Raw genomic sequence first — 18,325 nt, 5'->3', positions numbered from 1 at the left:
TCGTCTCCAAATTCAACGAGACATGTGTCGAAACAAAAATACCTGCTTTCTTGTATGCATTTACGACGTTCAACTCCATCCCATACAAGAAAAGAAAACCAAATAATGATCGTAGTGTTTGTGCGTGGAAAGTAAATAACTACTTCCTCACCTCCACCCTAAAATCCATTCCCCCCCTTGACGCGATTATGATGAGCTGGCAAGAAAATTGGCAGCCTATGCATAAAAAGGAAAGTTAGACAACAACCCTTTTGAAAAAGGAAAGAAAGGCAAAGAAAGTGAAGCGCCTCACGGCTGGTTACAAGGACAAAGGGAAACCCACCCTCTCAATATCATAATCATACTTCTCCAACGCCGCCAAAGCATCCGTCCTCGAATACCCCATACTCGTCAAATTCTTCAACAACGGATCGTCGCCCGTCTCGGCGCGCGAGAGCTCCGGCCGTGTAGCAGTCTCCTTGGGCACCTCGACAGTCTTGGGCGAGTTGCTGGCCGCCGAATCGAGGTTCGAGAACATCGCGTCCCAGTCCTGGGCATCGGTGGCCGAGATGGTTGTCGAGGTCGCGGCAACTCCGGTAGTGGCCGTAGCCGCTGTCGGGGTCACGTTATTGTTGCCAGCAAGTGACCCCGTCGACAAGGTGCCAACAAAATCGAAGCTACTCTCTCCGCCGCCGAAAGCCGTCGAGGACTCGGTCTTGGCCTGGCTGGTCGGTGGGCTGCTGTCGAAGACGGAGTTGAACTCGTCGAGGCCGGACCTAGAGATGTTGGCGAAGTCGTCGTCGGCCGAGCCCTCCTTGGCGTCTTCTAGGCCCTCAAAATCGTCGTCTAGATCGGAGTCGAACGGCGTCTTGGACGGAGCAGGAGGAGCAGAGGCGGAGGAGGTCTGGGGCGCGGGCGCAGTCGTCACCGCGGTTGGGGTGGTGGCTAGTGGAGAGTCGAAGAAGTTATTTGCGGCATTCGCGTTGCTATTACGAAAAGATTGTTAGAGAATGGACTTTATTACGAAATAAACACAACAAGCTCACGAGCTATCGCTATGATATAGAGTATGGTATGGTGGAAAAGGGGTTAAAACAAAACAAGAAAAACAGCAACGGCGAAAGCGAAAGAAAGGAAGAAAGAATCCAAGGGGCCAGGAAGGGAAAACAATCTACCTATTATTATGCCCAGACGACTTGTCAGCAGCACTATCCCCAATCATAGCCATAAAAGCGTCGGAAGTCTCTTGCTTAGCCGCCGAAGAAGCAGCAGGCAAAGCAGTCGCGTTATCCTTGACCGTCACCTGGCTATCCTTCCCCTTGGGAGACGACGGCGCGAAATCGTCGTCGAAACCCGCCTCGCTATCCGACTCCGATTCGTCTCGCTCCAGCTCCGAGATGGGAGGGAACTCGGTGTTGAAGCTCGAGAACGCGTTGGTGCTGTCATCCTTGGCCTTGTTGTCCTGGCTCTTGTGGATCTTAGTGAAGCTAGCAAACGCGTTGTCGAACTCCGCCTTGGCCGTGGCCTGGTCCATCGAAGCGAACGGGTCCGAGTCCCTAACCGATCTTTCTCCCGTAAGCTTCTTCTCCTCGGTTCCAGCTCCGGCAATAGGTGTCTCCGCAGCTGCTCCGCTGGTGTTGCCCGAATCGCCCGTAGCGCTAGATTTCACCTCGGCCGCCGACGCGGTGTTGCTTTGTCCAGTATTGGAGGGCTCAAGAGGTGAGAACGCGCCCGAGAGTGGGGAGCCTAGAGCACCCTTATCGTCTCCGGTCCGCGACAATGGGGGCGACACCTGTCGAGAGGACGACAGAGATTCGCCGAGATCCTTCAACGGAAGGAAGCTTGAGCTGAGTTGACGCGACTCCGGCGGAGCAGGAGGCTCGACGTTCAAGGTAGCCTGGCGGCTGATAGTAGGACTGGTGGTGGCAGGGGTTCCGAATGAACCACCGCTCCCCGTCGAGTTGCCGGTGTGATGGCGGATAGCCGAGGCGGCAGGCGGGGGAGGAGGGGTGGCCGACGCCTGGGGGAATGGCGAACCGAAGATGTCGTCAAATGACTTGTCGGACGCCTTTATGGGCGGAGAGGCAAAAGCGCCAATCATGTCTGTGCTGGCAGTTCTCTTAAAGAATGGGTTGTTCCCACTACCAGCAGACGGAGTGGGGCTGGAGATCCCAGCGGGGCCGGACTGCAAAGAGCTGCCCGTCATCTGTCTCGAGAGCTCCTCGCCTCCCTTAACCAGCTCGTCAGCCTCGGACTTTAGACGATCACGCTCGCCCTCGTTGGTAGAGAGCTGCTTCTTATTGATGGCCACGAGGCCCTTCTGCTGACGGGCTTCGGACTTCAGCTTCTCGATCTGGGGCTTGAGCTGGGCAATCTCGGCGTTGAGAGCCCGGATCTTCTCCTTCAGGCTAGCGTTCTCCTGTTGATCAGCCTGCAATGCCGTGACGACCTGCTGCTTCTGGCCCTGCAAGTCCTGGCACGTTCCCTCCAGGGCCATGCACTCGGCCTGGAGCTTCCTGGTGTCTGACTTGGTCGCGGCAAGCTGTTCCTCTAAAGCCCGGACATCCTTGGCCTCTTTCTCGTACATGGTGCGAAGCTGAGTGAGCCGCTGCTCAAAGTTCTTCTTCTGTTGGCTAGCCTGCGTCAAGTCGTGCTGGGTAGAGGTCCTCTGGGTCTGGAGGTTCGTCATTTGCTTCGTAAGGGTTCCAATCTGGTTGGAGATATTGGCCAGCTCCGTCGTCTCATTGGTGAGCTTGGCGCTGATCTCAGGATCAGCATCGCCGAGAAGATCCTCCGAGCCGCCACCACGCTTCGAATCACCTGTGTGTTGCTGATGCTGAAGCGTGAGGCCCTTTCCGAAAGACGACGAGGGTACGAACGGCCGGAACTGACTGGCAGTTGGCGAAGCACGAACGGGGGATGTAGGCACCGGTCCGCTGCTGAATGGATCACTAGCCGCGGAGCCTCCGGTAGTCAGGGGCGCCTGCATTGTGGCTGCCGGGCCATCGAGTTCGAAGAGATCATCAAGCGCAGATTTCTGCGCTGGCGGCGGCGGCTGTGGTTGGGCCTGTGGAATAGGAGCATCGAATGGAGAGGTAGCAGTCGGCGGCCGGACTTGGTTGCGCATACTGGGCGGGATCAGGTTAGGGGGAAGGGTGGTAGGAAGGACGGCAGTTCCATCGCGATTCGCTCGCTGCTGGCGAATGAGATACATAGCAATAGCGAACTCGTCCTTGTTCAGGACACCCTCCGAATTAATGTCGGCAAGATCCCAAATCTGAGCGAGCGTCGCAGCGCTCAGGTTAGACTGGCTGAAGAAGGGCACGGCCTCCTCGCCGGTAATGAATCCTCGCCTCGTCTTGTCAAGGTCATCGTAGATCGTGTCGAACTTGGCCTTCTCGGCCGGCGTAATGGCCCAGGCGGCTCCCGCGCCACCAGCCAGGCCCGACGGCTGCGGCGCGATTGTGGCATGTCGGCCGAGAGGGCTTCCCGTGCGCAGCTGGGCAGAGCCGCTGAGCTGACGGGGAATGGCAGAGAGAGTGCCGGTCGCGGTGGGTGACTGGCGCGGGGCAGGGCCACGACGGTTGGCGGCTTCGACTAGCGCGGGAGGCAAGGTGCTAGGTATGGCCTTGAGGGCGCCAACCTTCATGGCGTTGAGGAGGTGCATGGCTATCACGAATTCGGAGGCAATAAGGGCGCCGCGCTGCTCTGTATCGACCAACTGCCAGACGAGGCCCAGGGTTTCGTTGGGAAGGCCCGACCTTTCGAAGATTTGCTTGGCTTGGTCGCCGGGCATCAGATTCCCGACGAGGAGGGGCTGTCTCTCGAAAAGGCTTGCATACTGGGCGGCCTTGTCCGGGGTTAGAGGGGGGATCCTGACAGGGCCACCCCCGGTACCCTGAGGTTGGACGGCAGCCGGAGGGGGAGGTGACGTCGGGGTCGCGGTCGGTAGGGCGACGCCATCAAACTGGGGGAGAGGGCCGCTTTGGCGAGCTAGCTCGGGAGTGGGATCGCGACCAGCTTGGGCATGGCCGAGTAGTCGAAGAGCGACGGAGAAGCCGGCGGGAGTTAGGAAACCCCTATTCTCGGTATCTGAAATTTGCCATATCTAGAAAATATGGCAGCCGCGTCTTGTCAGCTAAAGCAGGGCCAAAACATTCCTGAGGGGACAATGACCATCATAGGATGGCTAACGACAGCCATAAATCGAAGACGGAATCTCGTAAATAAAAGCAACCCATACCTTTCCGAGAACTGTCCTATCCAACCTCGTCTTCTCAAAGAAGGTAACAGCAGTCTCCCCAGTCACAACACCAACATTATCGAAGTCCGCCTGGCGAAAGAGCTGCCCATACAGACGCTTCTCCTCCGGCGTCAAGCTAAGATTCTGCGTGGGATCGGTGGTGGAAGACTCCCCCGACATCCTGTAATTGAGGGCTTATGTGGTTGTCGTCGTCTAACGATGGCGGATAAAGGGAATGGGACGGACTAAGTAAATCGACTAACGGGGGGCTATCGTGTTCGGTTCGGGCGGATTGGGTTGATTCGTGGTTTCGTCACCAAGGCTAGCAGGTCATCACATAAAAATAATAAAAAAGGGGGGGAAATGGAAAGAACGAGTCGCAATATTGGCAACTGAGATAATGACAGCTGCAGGAAGGCTTAGAGAGCTTCGTATACGAAGTATTAATCGGATGGGGCCTCGGGCAGAGAGATGATCGAGTGCGCCTGGATTATTGCGAGAGGTTGGTTTCCTAGCAGAGTTGGAGGAAGCGCTGGGACTGGATTGGGACATGGATCGAGATTAATGCTCAGTAATAATTCCATGGGCTGCAGCTGGTACAATTGTACAAGTCTCACTCACAGTCAACTACAGAGTACTTCGTACAGGGTAGCATTGACGTAGTGTAGTGTACAAAATCCGCTAGCAAACAGGCATGAACCCCTAAGTTTGGAAGTACCCCGGCTTTCTTTACCTTTGTACACTACTCATAACAATTCCAGTCCTCGTCACTTCGTCACCAGTCCGACCGTGCATGGTCCAAGCTTCTGGTCCCTCTCCGGCCCGTTTCAGTTGAAATAGCAGAATTACAGCTGGCATCGGAAATATCGATCGAAGCTTGAGCGAAAGCTCCTGGAGAGGGTGATCAAAGAAGCATGCATAGAAGCTTGCTTCTTTTTCTTTTTCTTCCTTTTTTCTTCGTTCGCCCACAGTACAGGGGGAGCACAGTAGACGTCATACAACCTTAAAATGGGTTCTACATTGTCCGGCTTCGGCATCGGTATCGTGGCAAATCATGGGGTTGACGTTGTGGCTTCTCGGGGTCCGAGACCAGTCCAATGTCCCTAGACCCTTCCAGTGTCCCAACACACCGGAGACCGTGTCAAGTAATCTAGGTTGGATACATCAAGCCATCACATCATCCTCTCATTTACAGAGTTTACAAGAACAGCTTGATCCCTATCCTTCGGCGGGTGCATTAAAGGGTCGCTTTTTAAAAAGGGCTAGTAGCTATGTGCATATCGTAAGGCGCAAGCGCAGAAGGGTCTGCCAAAGGCGGCTCAAGTTTCGGGTGTCATCAAAAAAAAAAATAGTAATAAAAGTAATTAGAGCGAGAGAGAAAAAGTGGAAAAAACCGAAAATGAAACATACAACCCATCTACCTTTTCCGTCCTTAGGCTCAGCAGGCATAACAAGAGATATAGCGGCCGAAGAAAGTCAAAAGAAAGTCAAAAAAAGGGGACATGGGTATGATTTTTAGAAACTTCAACTCCTGCCTATCCGACTTCTTTTCTTTTTGTAAAGGAATTTCTCGACGCGCGGGGTGGGTGGATATTGGGTATGGGTAAAGGGGGAGGCGGATGTGAGAGGCATCGTTACATTTTGACCATTATAAAGTGATTAAACAAACGAGGAAGAAACTTTGTGGTGGAGAGTCCAGTCCTCCTAGTACTCGGCCGCCTCTTCGTTATCGATAGAGTCGGCAGCAACCTCCTCGTAATCACGCTCAAGCGCAGCCAAGTCCTCACGAGCCTCGGAGAACTCACCCTCCTCCATACCCTCACCAACGTACCAGTGGACGAAAGCACGCTTCGAGTACATAAGATCGAACTTGTTGGAAAGCGCCGACCAGGCCTCGGCGATGGCGGTGGTGTTGGACAACATGCAGCTATAGGTGAGTTACGTTAGTCTCTTGAAAAGCATACAGCAAGGGCGTACCCCTATGCAGAGTTGACACAACGTCGAGTTGGAGGTTTAAAACTTACACAGCGCGGTTGACCTTGGCGAGGTCGCCGTTGGGGACCATCTCGGGGGGCTGGTAGCAGATACCGAGCTTGAAGCCGGTAGGGCACCAGTCGACGAACTGGATGGTACGCTTGGTCTTGAGGGTGGCGACGGCGGCGTGGGCGTCCTTGGGGACGACATCACCACGGTACAGAAGGCAGGTAGCCATGTACTTGCCGCTGCGGGGGTCACACTTGACCATCTGGTTGTTGGGCTCGAAGCAGGACATGGTGATCTCCTGGACCGAGTTGGCCTCGTGGGCAGCCTTAGCGGCGGAGATGACGGGAGCGTAAGCAACGAGAGGGAAGTGGATACGGGGGTAGGGGACGAGGTTAGTCTGGAACTCGTTCAAGTCGACGTTGAGGGAGCCATCGAATCGGAGAGAGGCGGTGATGGAGGAGACAACTAAAAACCGTACTGGTCAGTATCCAAAGCCATCCGTCTAGGCAAGATGGAGAGCCCGCGAGGAGGTATGTCCACGCAAAAATAGCAGCAGCACGTACCCTGAGCAATAAGCCTGTTGAGGTTCTCGTAATCGGGTCGCTCAAGTCCGAGGTTGCGGCGGCAGATGTCGTAGATGGCCTCGTTGTCGACCATGAAGGAGCAGTCAGAGTGCTCGAGGGTGGTGTGGGTGGTGAGGATAGAGTTGTAAGGCTCAACGACGGAGGTGGCAGTCTGAGGAGCGGGGTAGACGCAGAACTCGAGCTTGCTCTTCTTGCCGTAGTCGAGAGAGAGGCGCTCCATAAGAAGGGCACCGAAACCGGAACCGGTACCACCACCGAAGGAGTGGAAAACGAGGAAGCCTTGAAGACCAACACAGTTGTCGGCAACACGTCGCACCTTGTCCAAAACGGGGTCGATGAGCTCCTTGCCCACCGTGTAGTGTCCACGAGCGTAGTTGTTCGAAGCATCCTCCTTTCCGGTAATCATCTGTTCGGGGTGGAAAAGACTCCTGTAGGGACCGGTGCGGACCTCATCGACGACATTGGGCTCGAGATCGCAGTAGATAGTCCTAGGAACGTACTTTCCTTGACCTATACAAGAGCAAGAGAGGACGGTTAGAGTAGTCTTCCTTCGAGCAGACTTGTCCAGGTTGACGAGAACACATACCAGTCTCGGAGAAGAAGGTGCTGAAGCCATGGTCGGGCTCAGCGGCCTTGCGCTCTTCCGTCAGGTAGCCATCAGGCTGAGTAGAAACTGAAGTTAGAGACATGAAAACCTAGGCGACTCGGATAAGAGTGGCATACCTGAATACCGTGCTCAAGGCAGTAGAGCTAGAAATATCCAACCCGGTTAGCTAGTTCGCCTCCGACGACACTCGTGAAAGCGATAGTCTTCCATCATCACCAGGACGAGGTTTGATATGGAATTGGGACCAGTTGCGAAATGGGGGCGAAAAAAGGGGGGGAAGGGGGGAATCGGGTCGGCCCAGTCCATCAGAACGAGATGCCCAAGAGAGGGGTGCTTCGAAGCAGCGAAGGACGAGATAAACCTACCTCCCAGCACGAGTTGGCGATTTGGCAACCCGCCTGACCGACTAGAGACGCAAAGTTGATTAGCACGATAGCCAGATAGGTGGCGAGAAGCCATCACCACAACACGATGCGGTGAGCAAAACGCGTCCAGGGGAGGGGTTCGAAAAAAAGAAGATGGGGGGCACACACCGTTGATAGAGATAATCTCACGCATTTTGGAATCTCAAGATGACCGAACCAGAGGGGATAACTTGACGACAAACTATGTCGGAGAGGATGCGAGGATGATGGGAGGTTGAAATTGGTTAAAGAAAGGGTCGTGAAGGGTGGAGTGAGGGAAGTAAGGTGTGTTGGTGTCTGTAGCGGAAGGGGAATTTTTCTCTTGTTGACGTTGATAGGGATTAGGGGGTTGCCCGCAAATAGTAGCGGTGGTGCCTCCACCAGAAAAAATAATGGACAGCCTGAGGCGGTTCAGTTCGTTTCCCCCCATGGAAAATTATGGGGTCTTGGGCAGTTAGGGCGTGGGACCAACCCGGAACTTGCCTTCCAGAGCTTGGTAATCAGTACCCGTTGACCCTCTGGATTGGCTCCTTCGGTGGCAGCGGTGGCGCTGGACGGTGAGGTATCTCTACTTCCACGACACAACGGCAGCACCCCTCTTCCACCTCCACCAGTACTGAGTACTTTCAAGGTGTACTTTGACACTGCTCCAAGGTTCTGTCAAAGTGGGACATCAATCAATCAGCTCAACTCCACCACCATCAAATCAATGATCCAGGTCTGTGCTACCTCCATCGATAGCTACGAGGCAATAATGCTGGCTGTCACCAGCAAGTCGCCACTGGCCTCCCCAAAAACGGATCAAAGGTGTATGAAGTATGAGATACTACTATTATTTCATACATAACCTCGATAGATCGATGTAACGACGCGACAACGATGCTCACGCGTCCAGCTAGCTTTACGAAGAAGATATCGAACAGACCAAACAGCACGGAGAGAACGGTGGCAAGTTGATTTGCTAGAGTCCCGTGCTGTCCGTTGATCCATTAATCCTCCCCACACACTACAGTGCTCAGTAGTGTATCCTATGTACACTACTCGCTGTACTGATTCCAGTTCGGCGCAATATCGATAATAGGCCATCATTAAGTTTGATTTCACGGTAGCAACATGGCAATCTCGTACGAAATACCGCAGAGCCGTCGTCTGATTGCCCCTTCAGAAGCTTCCACAGAACTTTGGCCACCACTCCGATATGTACTTTTCGTACGAGCTACAAAAAGTATTCCTTCCTGCTCCTCCTAACAGCTCAGTGTAATTATATGGCCCGTCGTGCAAATTGGGATTGTCTCGAAGCAGTAAGCGCCACGCCGATAATTCCCACCATGGCAGCGAACGACCACTCAAATGCCGATTTCCTCATCAAACTTGGACGTCGCCTCCAATCGAACGGTCCAGGTACGGGCAAATTGAGCACTGCTCGAACCCCTGGAGAGGGGACCTGGGGGCCCTTTCCCACCTGTTGAAGGTCCTGATGTATCGTGTACTTCGTACAAGTGTGAGGTAGCATGTACGAAGTACCACCCGTTCCACCGCACGCTAAGAAACTTCAAGAGCGTGGGTTGGGAAATGGGGAGCCAATGAATCCAGCTTCCCTCGGACGTTTCTCCTCTCCGACTGTTTACATGTGTTTACTTGGTAGATTGCCAGGCAGCCGTAGTTCGTGTCCCCCCGCCAAGGAGTCTCTCGGAGACCTTTCGATATCCATTTGGCTATGAAACAAGTGCCTTGTTTTCGAGGACAAAAGGATCTGTACGACTTGTGCTTCATACGAAGTAAACCACTCGTCAGGGTTGACGGGATTCAGGGTCTATCTGTGTCGAACTTTTGGGCTGCCAAGCTTGTGCAGGGGTTGTCGTGGATTCAACGGATCAGGGGTCCATGCACAGGTGGACACAAGGGACCAGGATCTTGGGCCCAGATTCACTCAGGTTCCCCAGGTCTGCCTGTCTGTCAGCAACGATCCGTTGAGACTCAATCTCGGTGTTCAGCTTTGTATTTGGAACGTGGACATGGACAAAAGCCGCCGTATTTCCAAGCATTATCAACTGCTTCGTACCTCGTAAATTACATGACGGGTTGTCCATTTACCGACGTCTTCCGCAGAGCATCATCTGCACTTGACGATATGCTCTGCTTTTAGTAAAATCTCATCGCCACTGAACACCAGTGATGTACCCAGTCGCCCCATTCAAGACACAAACTCTACTGTAGGGAGGTAGAACAACGGTTCGAAACCCATGCTGCTTCTCGAATTCACCAAGAATCCAAGACAGAATTAAGCCCACCGCCTCAGCTTGATTCTTCATAGGAAAACAAGAACGTTCTGCCATCCCACCCCCCCGAGTCTAAGCCCATCTAGTCTAAGCTCCTCTCTATTGTCTCTTATTCCACGCCACGCAGTCGTCCAACTTGACCCCCTCGCCACCAAAGCAATCCAGAGCGCTCCCAATCGTCAAGTCCACCTTGCCATTGCTGATCCTTTTAACGAGATCCAGGTCTTCAAGATGCCTCGCCCCTCCGGCGTACGTAACCGGGATACTGCACCACTCGGCTAACCTCTTGACGAGCTCCTCGTCGATGCCCTGTTGTAGGCCCTCGTTGTCGGCGGCGTGAATGAGGAACTCGGAGCAATAAGGCTCAAGTTGCCTGATTGAGTCTGGAATTTCACACTTAGCCATGGCTCACAAAGCAGGAAGAGAGTTTTGGACAAGAGCTTACCTTGGGTGACCTCCATATCAGTAATTTTCTGCCATTTATTCATGGCAACATGCCAACTCTGATCCCCCGTCTTCCGGCAACTGAGGTCAATCACGAGCTTGCTCTTGTCGTTCCCGAGACTCCGAAGCACAGAATCTAACCTCTCCTGGTTGAATTTTCCATCCGGGAAGAGGTACGACGTGATGATGACCTGAACACGCCCATCAGCTCACACATTTTTCTTCCCTTAGGGCTACTCTCTTCCAAACTCCTCTCATTCCATGTGCATAGAAGAAAGCAGGGGCAACACACACCTTTTCCGCCCCGGCATCTATCCATTCCCTTGCATTCTGATCCGTAATACCCCCTCCAACCTGAAGACCACCAGGCCACGCCTCCAAAGCCTCTCTCGCCGCTTCGGTATTTCCCGGCCCAAGCATGATGACGTGCGCGCCGGTGAGTCCGTTGTCCCTGTACAGCTTGGCGAAGTGCGCCGGCGGTAATTGAGAGACGAAGTTCGTCTTGAGGGCGGCGGACTCGCTGTCCAGGGTCCCGCCGACGATTTGCTTGACCTGCCCCGCGTGGAGGTCGATGCAGGGCCGTAGCCGAGTCATTATGGGTGATGTGGGGTAAAAAGTAAAAGAACACCCCGAAACAGGCCCAACCGGGGGATTTATTTTCCTCTGTGTGCTCGGCTCGAGAGCAAGCGTTCAGTACGAGGTTGTGTATAATTCCTCCTTAGAAGAGAGCGGAAGAAATTGATTACTTCGTTAGACAACGTTTCACGCCGTGATGCAGGACAATGGAGACAATTGGAGTCATGGAAGGCTGACTAACGCTCCGACCACTTTCATAGATCCAGTGTTAGTTCCTTGATCAGTTTGAAACATTTGATAGAACGTTTTCATTCGCATGAGAGGCGGACTTCACCTTGCGACCCACTGATTTTAGATTTCGAGAGTGGTTACAATATTGCTGCTTTCCATGGTTTGAGAGAGCGGTACAGTGCGAGCACTCGGCCTCATCAGCATACCTGCACGTCATCGATCACAGCTCTTGACAAGCTCGACAAGCTCAACTCTCAGCCAAGCCTCAACTTCAACACGGGAGACTCGACATCACAGTCTCATTGCAACAAACACCGCAATCACCGGGCACACACCACAGCATAATTGGAGCCTCATAAAAGAGCCTAGCCGTCCAAGAACAGCAACCAAAAAGAAACGGCCACCTCATCAACCAGCACCGAGCGTCACATCACCATGCTCATCCCAAAGCTCCCCTCCCTCTCCCTCCTCATCGCTACCCTCTCTATCCTCACCCCGACCCTCGCCAACACCGAAAAAGCCATCTTCATAGCTCCACCTCCCTCCCCCAACACAGCCCAACACCCTTCCCTCTCACCCTGGTACCTCACGTCCCTACCCACCCTCACACCCTCCAACTTCTCCATCCGCACTCATCTCGCATCCCAGTTCCCATCCTCCCTCTCGCCGGGCTCCGAATCATGGTACCTCCTCGATGACCTCAACCCTGACCAACGCTATGAAGTCCGAGTATGCTGGGCCGCGACCGTAAGTTATCTCTCCTTTATATCACCCAATCGCAACGGTTAAGGAAAGGGACTCATCCTTTTAAGCAACCCACATCCTTCACCCTAACAACATACTCCATCCCCCAAGTCCTCGAAGAACCAGACCTCGTCACCTCCCTAGCCCACTACGAAATATCCCACACCCCATCCGCAGAGGAAGACGGGAAAGAAAGAGGCGACTTCGAGACCAAGGAATCCTCAAAGCTGCTCCTACGGGTCGTAACCGCCGCCGATTACTTCACCGACGACGAAAAGCTCATGAAGCACCCGGAACCCGTGCACGTGGATCTCATCCTCGATCCGTTCCTTTACAACGTGCTACCGCGGTCGTTGGCGCCCACGGTGATGTATATCGCTGCTCTTGTGCCGGTGGCGTGGATCGTTGCGAGGTGGGTGTCGGGGAGGATGGTGAGCGTTGCGAAGGCGGGTGCGGAGACGAAGAAGGAGAAGTGAGCGATGGGTTTTGCTTGGTGTTTTGTATTAGTTTTGTAGGATATCAGTTGTGCATTTAGAGAAGAATCTAAAATCCTATGATGTATTCTGTTGCTTGACTGTTAAGAAATGTCATTGATAGTGTTTTACGCTATTCAAACACTCCGGATATCGTACGAAAAACTATACCGACATACGCTTCGCGTCAAGTATTATAAGAAGGGAAAGAGACTAATTCCTCCTGTAGGTGCAATCTCTCTTCAATCACCAAAAAAAGGAAGGGGGATGGGATCCCAGCTGAATAAATATGAACAAGGATATTCGAGAATGATATCGGGAGAGAACATACGGATTATGCATAAAACGAAGGGCATATACGAAAAGAAAAGAAACAAACATCCTTCAAAGACATAATAAATCGTTTCAAAAAAACTGGCTTCAAAAATAGAAATCCTCCAGGCTTGTCAAGTTAATATTGCCCAACAAGATGCGCGCAACAAACGTATATATTCGCCCCCCCCCCCCCCCCCCCCCCAAAAAAAAAAGACGCTTCAAAGCTTCATCAACTCTCAACGTGAACTCTCTTAGTAGTGAGGATTGCTACCATACGATCCCTGCGGGAGCTGGCTCGAGCCTCTATGGTGAGGCGGAGGCTGGTAGGACTGGCCACTGCTGTGACCTCCGTACTGCTGGTGACCACCGCCCTGGTGTCCGTAGGAAGGTTGATTGGGCGGGGCACCGTAGCCCGGTTGGCTCGGCGGTGCTCCGTACGAGGGTTGGCTAGGAGGAGCGCCATAGCTAGGTTGGCTGGGAGGAGCCCCGTAGCTGGGCTGGCTGGGAGGCGCGCCGTAACTATGCTGGCCCGACGGCGGCGCATAGCTGGAATGAGTGTTAGGGGGCTGTCCGTAGCTAGGCTGCTGGCCCGAGGACCCGTGTCCCTGGGATCCATGTCCCTGGCCGCCTGGCGGGTAGTAATCGTGCGATTGCTGGTTCGACGAAGGGGGATGATACGATTGAGACTGCTGCGAGTGGGAGCCGCTCGTGCCGTGCTGGGAATGTTGAGAATGCGAGCTCGGAGGGGGAGCAGAGCCCGGGGCCGGTGCCTGATAGGAGGTAGGGGGGGCCTGGCCAGAGTAGGTGCCGCCGGTCCCCGCGCCAGAGTATCCGTAGTTTTGGCCCTAAAGACGTAACCATTATTGTGAGTATTGTGAAAACAAAATTTCCCTCGTTCCATTCTCAAAATCAACATACCGACTGGTTATGCTTCCCACCAGCACCGCCCAAGAAAGAGGCCACGCCACCAATCAGACCGCCACCACCATGAGCGGGGGAACTGCCATGAGACGAAGAATCACCGTGATAGTTCTGCGGCTGTGCGGGTTTGTTGCCGGACGAGAACAGATTCGAAGCCAGCGCGCCCACGAGCTTTCCGGGGACGGAATTCTTGCCACCGCTGCCGCCGCCGCTGCTACTACCATGACCGCCGCCGGCAACGCTGCCGATAAGCTGGCCAGCGAGTCCGAGGGGGCTACTCGAGTCCTTTTGTTTCTTGTTGCCTCCGGCTAACATCTGGAAGGCCATGCTCTATTCCACCAAAACAAAGAGAAGTTAGCTTTCAAAAAAAACATTGAACAAATTGGGAGGAGGGCGCGTGGAAAACAAAATCTTACACCAAGGCCACGGTCACCATTCCCGCCTCCAATACCCCTTGACCCATCCGAAGGCAACACAGGCTCCATCGTCCCGTCAGCATGCCTCCTGGTCTGGCTCCCATCAGGATGGGTAATAATCTCAGACTGCGGCGTGCCATAAGGATGTTCGACGTGGGGGTTGGGAGTCGCTCCCGTGGGAGCAGCCTCCGTAGGCGTCTCCCATTGCGACACGCCCGTCGAGAGCTGGACGAAATAGTACTTTCTGCTCGCGCCGTCCCACTGGGCGATCCAGCCAGCGGGGAGAGGCGGGGGAGCATAGGTTGGTCCCCCTTCGTTGCTTGGGGATCCTGGCCCCGCCATTGGCGCGTTGTTTGTGTATTTGGAGGGCTTGGGGGGGTGTGTCGAACAGGGGTTCGTGAAGAGGATCGCGGGGTTGATATTTTTTTTTCTTGATCGCCGGGGGTGTAGAGGCGATTCGACCTTCGAGGGGCCCGGAAATCGGGGGGATCCGTAGATGTAAGTTTAGACTGGCGCGAAGGAGGATGGAGCAAAGAAAGACGGGAAGGGGAGAGAAAGAGAGGCTAAACAAGGTGGGATGGGGATTGGGGATGGGGGAGGTGGTTTGGCCCCTCGCTATAAGAATTAGCGATATCTGAGTTGAAGGTGGGGTCACGTAGAGAAAGGGTCGAGAACGGGTCGAACAAGAGACGAGAAAACCAGAGCAAGTGCCTTGGTACTTTGGTCACTTGGTCTCTGGTCTCTCCGGCAGGGTTCTTCCTGGAAACAAAAGAATATGAACAATAGAACCCTCCGTGAAGAAAGAAGCCACCAGTCCAGGGTCCAGCGGGTCAAAAAAGAAGACGAAGCGGAATGTGCGCGCTTGCAACCTTGTGACGGATGGTTTGAAGCTAAACCCACCAGCCCAATCAGATGAAAATGCCCTGCAGGATTGAGCGCTTCCCCGAGAACAGAGAAGGTTCTAAGGTTCGCTTGACACGCAGGCGAGTGGGAAATCGAAAGATGTACAGCGGAGATGTTGGTGTGTCAAGACGAAGAGGGGAAAAGATTGGATTGAATTAATAGTTCGGATTCAAGTCAGAGAGTCAGACCTCCCTTCGTCCAGTGCGATATGGGCGTCCTTATACTTGCTGGCGATGGCGATTCCCTCATTACTTGTACCCCGGACCCATCTTGACTCTGGGGTCTTGGAGGCTAAACTACAACCAAGTTCCCTGCTTGCTGAAAGTGAGCTGAGGAGGGAGCTCGAGGAACATTCGAAGTAGTGTAGTTTCGCGTACCAGCCGCTCAGGGTCCTGCGACACTAGGGGGTACACTAGCTCTACAAGTAGGTGGAGAACAAATGGAATCATGGGCACTGCACATTTGATATTGGCAACATTGAACTATCGAACTACTTCAAAGTTTGTAACCTCGACCGCACTTGACTAGCACTGCCCTCCTCTCCTCAGAGGCTGGATGGATGGCTGGCTAACACTGCGAGATTGAAACAGTATCGGTGCGAATCACACTGTATATTTTTCGCGGTTTTATGCGCAAAATCAGTCAGTTGCTTACAGTGCGGATACGCGCGTCGGAGTCCTCTGAGCCACAGCGACTGCAACGTAAATTCACTTATTAGTGCCGGGAGGACTCCAACGACACCACCAAACCAGACTGAACAAGGCCAGACAGATTTGGAAGTCTTTTCCATCGCGATCGCTAGGTTCGCTCTTGGTCTAGTTTGTTTGATGAGAAGAGATGAGGGACCACATATCATATTGTCCACCGTCCTCTTCACGTGTAATGTTGCCCAGCACTCGACAAGCAGAACACATTCGTGAGAACCAGGATTCACTCCCAGGGTATCAAATCATATCTTGGTCACCTCTCTCTCTCTCTCTCTCTCTCTCTTTCTCTCTCTTATATTTCCCTTTCCCTTCTTATAACACGCCCCATGCTCCAAGAGTCCAAGCTCGATCCTGGCCCCCAGCCGCACCCCTCATCAACCCACCATGACCCAAACTCTGCCTCTGCTGCGTCTTAGCATCGACGTCCCCCGGTCTCGACGCCCCATTAGCACCATGCAGCTGCCACGCCTCCCTCTCAACGTTCGCAACCGCCAGCACCTTGAGCTGACACGCCAAGCTCGCACCGGTCCACGGTCCCAACGACTCGAGAGCCCTAAGCTCCCCCTGGATCGGCTTCGTCTTGCGCCTGTCCAGCTTCTCGTCGATGGCGTTCGTTTCCGGTATGGCGTTCGCCGCGTCGTGCCACACGCCATCCTCCTCGCCAGCTTCGCCTTCTTGACCGAGAACAGCCGTCGGTCCGGTCCCGGCCTGTCGGGAGTTGTAGCGACGGAGTTTGGGGTTTTTCTTGACGGCCTCGGCGGCTCGGCCTGTCACGGGGTCCCAGTCTCGCATACGTACGAGCTCCGAAAGCTCGTCGAATATTCTACCTTTGAGCCCGAGAATCTTGGAGCAGCCTCCCGTGAAAATTATGCGCGGCATGCAGGTAGCTCGCACGTCGAGAGGTAGGTGGAGTAGATGCTTGTAGACGAGCCAGTGGACCGGAAGCTCTTCGTCGTCGAAGCTGCACGGCGCGTTCGGCCTCTCTTCAAAGTACGTGTTCTCACATGCGTCTGCAAGCCGAGAGAAGGGTACAGTTAGATTCGTCGGCGGTCTCGTCGATTGTAGAGGGATCGTAATTGTTTTGGCCTCTTGCGTGGCGGCTGAGGGAGCCTCGGGCTCTTCTTGCTCGAGCTCATCCTGCTCCTGCTCCTCCTGAACGGTGGGTAAGCCTTCGCCTGGTTCTGCCTGCGTAGTTTTATTTTTGTTGGAGGGCTTGCACCACACAGCCCTTGTGCAGATGTCCTCGCACTCCCCGAAGCTCAGAACGTGCCGGTCCTCGGCTTCCTCTTCGTCTGTTTCACGGACTGCCGTTCCCTGTTCTCGTAGCGCATCCCTGATTATCCTATGCAGTGAGGACACTAGGTGCTTGCCCCCTCTTATGCTTCTCGTACACTTAACCTCGCGGTATTCGTACACGGTCGTCACGATGGTTTCTCCCCATCCGAGGTCGACGATCACAGCCGACCGTACACCCGCCGCTATGGTGGACATGGTCGCGTTTGAGAGGAGGGATATCATCGGTGATTGGAATTGGTTGAATAGCAAGTCTAAGATTGTAGAAAGGTGGGGCAGAGGTAAAGAGGACGGTAGCACGAGCGCAATACGTCTTGGTTTCGAGTCGATTAATAGGTGTCTACTCGAAAAGTTAGCAGAGCGGCCCTGCAACGGAGGGAGGGTTGGCAGGGAGTTCATCCGACGAGAGAAACGCACTTTGAGAAGGCCTCACGCAGCAGCCTATGTAACTTATCCTCCACGAGCCCGAGGTCCGTCGTCCTCACATCATTCCTCCACAGCTCGTAATCCTCTCCCCAATGCTGCCCCCTCGGCCGCTTCGTCCAGTCATCCTCGCCGCGCGCCGTCCATATCCTGTAATCTCCCACCCTTCGCTGCTGTTCCGGGGGCAGTTGGAGCTGCACTCTCGGTATGGTATCTCCCGCAAATCCCACTCGTACGAAGCGAGATCCAATCTCTATAACAATAAGGTCTTCTTCAGCGCGAAGAGTCGAAGGGGAACCGAAGGCGGAGGGAGCGGCGCGGGGTGGTGTGTGTGGGCTGGAGGCGCTGATGCTGGGGAGCTGGCCGCCGCGAATGTTTGCGACGGAGCGGTGGGGGGCGGACATTTTCTAGGTTCCCGGGGTTTCGGCCGACTTGAGAGGGCGCTGGGTGTTCGAATTGTTCACGGATTCGTGGGAGAAAGCTTCATGATGTCGCGTCCGTTTTGGCGTTCGTTTGGGTTATTGTCTGGTTGCAGGGGTGCAGAATGCCTGGCTGGTGTGGTTAGCGATTGGAGGTATTAATTAGTACATCCCACACTGTGCACCCGCATTGAAGATCATCACTCCTCAGTTCGAACCCAGTAAAGAGCTTCATCCTCATCTCAGAACTCCAAGTCCCAGAACACGACCAAACAATCCATGGGTTCAAAAAATGGAAAAGCCAGAATAGGAATGCGCGTTTTGTACTAAGAAAAGAACAAAGGAATAATTTCAAGTACTCCCGGAGGAAGGATCGTTACT

At 54.0% G+C, this 18,325-nt stretch overlaps 6 protein-coding genes across 6 annotated transcripts; 1 reads left to right on the top strand and 5 right to left on the bottom strand.

Annotated features, from left to right (window-relative positions):
• Window positions 1-298: 298 nt before the first annotated feature.
• SAPIO_CDS2892 (UBA/TS-N domain-containing protein) lies at window positions 299-4,402 on the bottom strand (the record flags this gene model as incomplete). Its single annotated transcript, XM_016785804.1, has 3 exons — window positions 299-965; window positions 1,155-4,087; window positions 4,223-4,402. The coding sequence occupies 3 exons, from the start codon at window positions 4,400-4,402 to the stop codon at window positions 299-301; spliced, it is 3,780 nt and encodes a 1,259-aa protein (XP_016644586.1).
• Window positions 4,403-5,926: 1,524 nt separating this feature from the next.
• SAPIO_CDS2891 (uncharacterized protein) lies at window positions 5,927-7,954 on the bottom strand (the record flags this gene model as incomplete). The annotated part of the gene is made up of 7 exons (XM_016785803.1): window positions 5,927-6,149; window positions 6,247-6,670; window positions 6,769-7,299; window positions 7,376-7,451; window positions 7,513-7,539; window positions 7,762-7,802; window positions 7,930-7,954. The coding sequence occupies 7 exons, from the start codon at window positions 7,952-7,954 to the stop codon at window positions 5,927-5,929; spliced, it is 1,347 nt and encodes a 448-aa protein (XP_016644585.1).
• A 2,224-nt stretch (window positions 7,955-10,178) lies between these two features.
• On the bottom strand, window positions 10,179-11,117 carry SAPIO_CDS2890 (1-(5-phosphoribosyl)-5-[(5-phosphoribosylamino)methylideneamino] imidazole-4-carboxamide isomerase; the record flags this gene model as incomplete). Its single annotated transcript, XM_016785802.1, has 3 exons — window positions 10,179-10,462; window positions 10,525-10,714; window positions 10,818-11,117. 3 exons carry the CDS (start codon window positions 11,115-11,117, stop codon window positions 10,179-10,181), a joined length of 774 nt encoding a protein of 257 aa, XP_016644584.1.
• Window positions 11,118-11,765: 648 nt separating this feature from the next.
• Window positions 11,766-12,550, top strand: SAPIO_CDS2889 (Uncharacterized protein; the record flags this gene model as incomplete). Its single annotated transcript, XM_016785801.1, has 2 exons — window positions 11,766-12,077; window positions 12,143-12,550. 2 exons carry the CDS (start codon window positions 11,766-11,768, stop codon window positions 12,548-12,550), a joined length of 720 nt encoding a protein of 239 aa, XP_016644583.1.
• A 563-nt stretch (window positions 12,551-13,113) lies between these two features.
• SAPIO_CDS2888 (WW domain-containing protein) lies at window positions 13,114-14,541 on the bottom strand (the record flags this gene model as incomplete). Its single annotated transcript, XM_016785800.1, has 3 exons — window positions 13,114-13,707; window positions 13,781-14,113; window positions 14,200-14,541. 3 exons carry the CDS (start codon window positions 14,539-14,541, stop codon window positions 13,114-13,116), a joined length of 1,269 nt encoding a protein of 422 aa, XP_016644582.1.
• A 1,580-nt stretch (window positions 14,542-16,121) lies between these two features.
• On the bottom strand, window positions 16,122-17,929 carry SAPIO_CDS2887 (Actin-related protein; the record flags this gene model as incomplete). Its single annotated transcript, XM_016785799.1, has 3 exons — window positions 16,122-17,356; window positions 17,414-17,442; window positions 17,520-17,929. The coding sequence occupies 3 exons, from the start codon at window positions 17,927-17,929 to the stop codon at window positions 16,122-16,124; spliced, it is 1,674 nt and encodes a 557-aa protein (XP_016644581.1).
• Between the last annotated feature and the right edge of the window lie 396 nt (window positions 17,930-18,325).

This window comes from Scedosporium apiospermum, assembly GCF_000732125.1.
Source record: "Scedosporium apiospermum strain IHEM 14462 chromosome Unknown SEQ_SAPIO_0087, whole genome shotgun sequence".
In the NCBI taxonomy this organism is placed as follows: Eukaryota; Fungi; Ascomycota; class Sordariomycetes; order Microascales; family Microascaceae; genus Scedosporium; species Scedosporium apiospermum.
The sequence above is the reverse complement of the archived record's forward strand: the minus strand, read 5'-3'. Positions and strand labels throughout refer to the sequence as shown.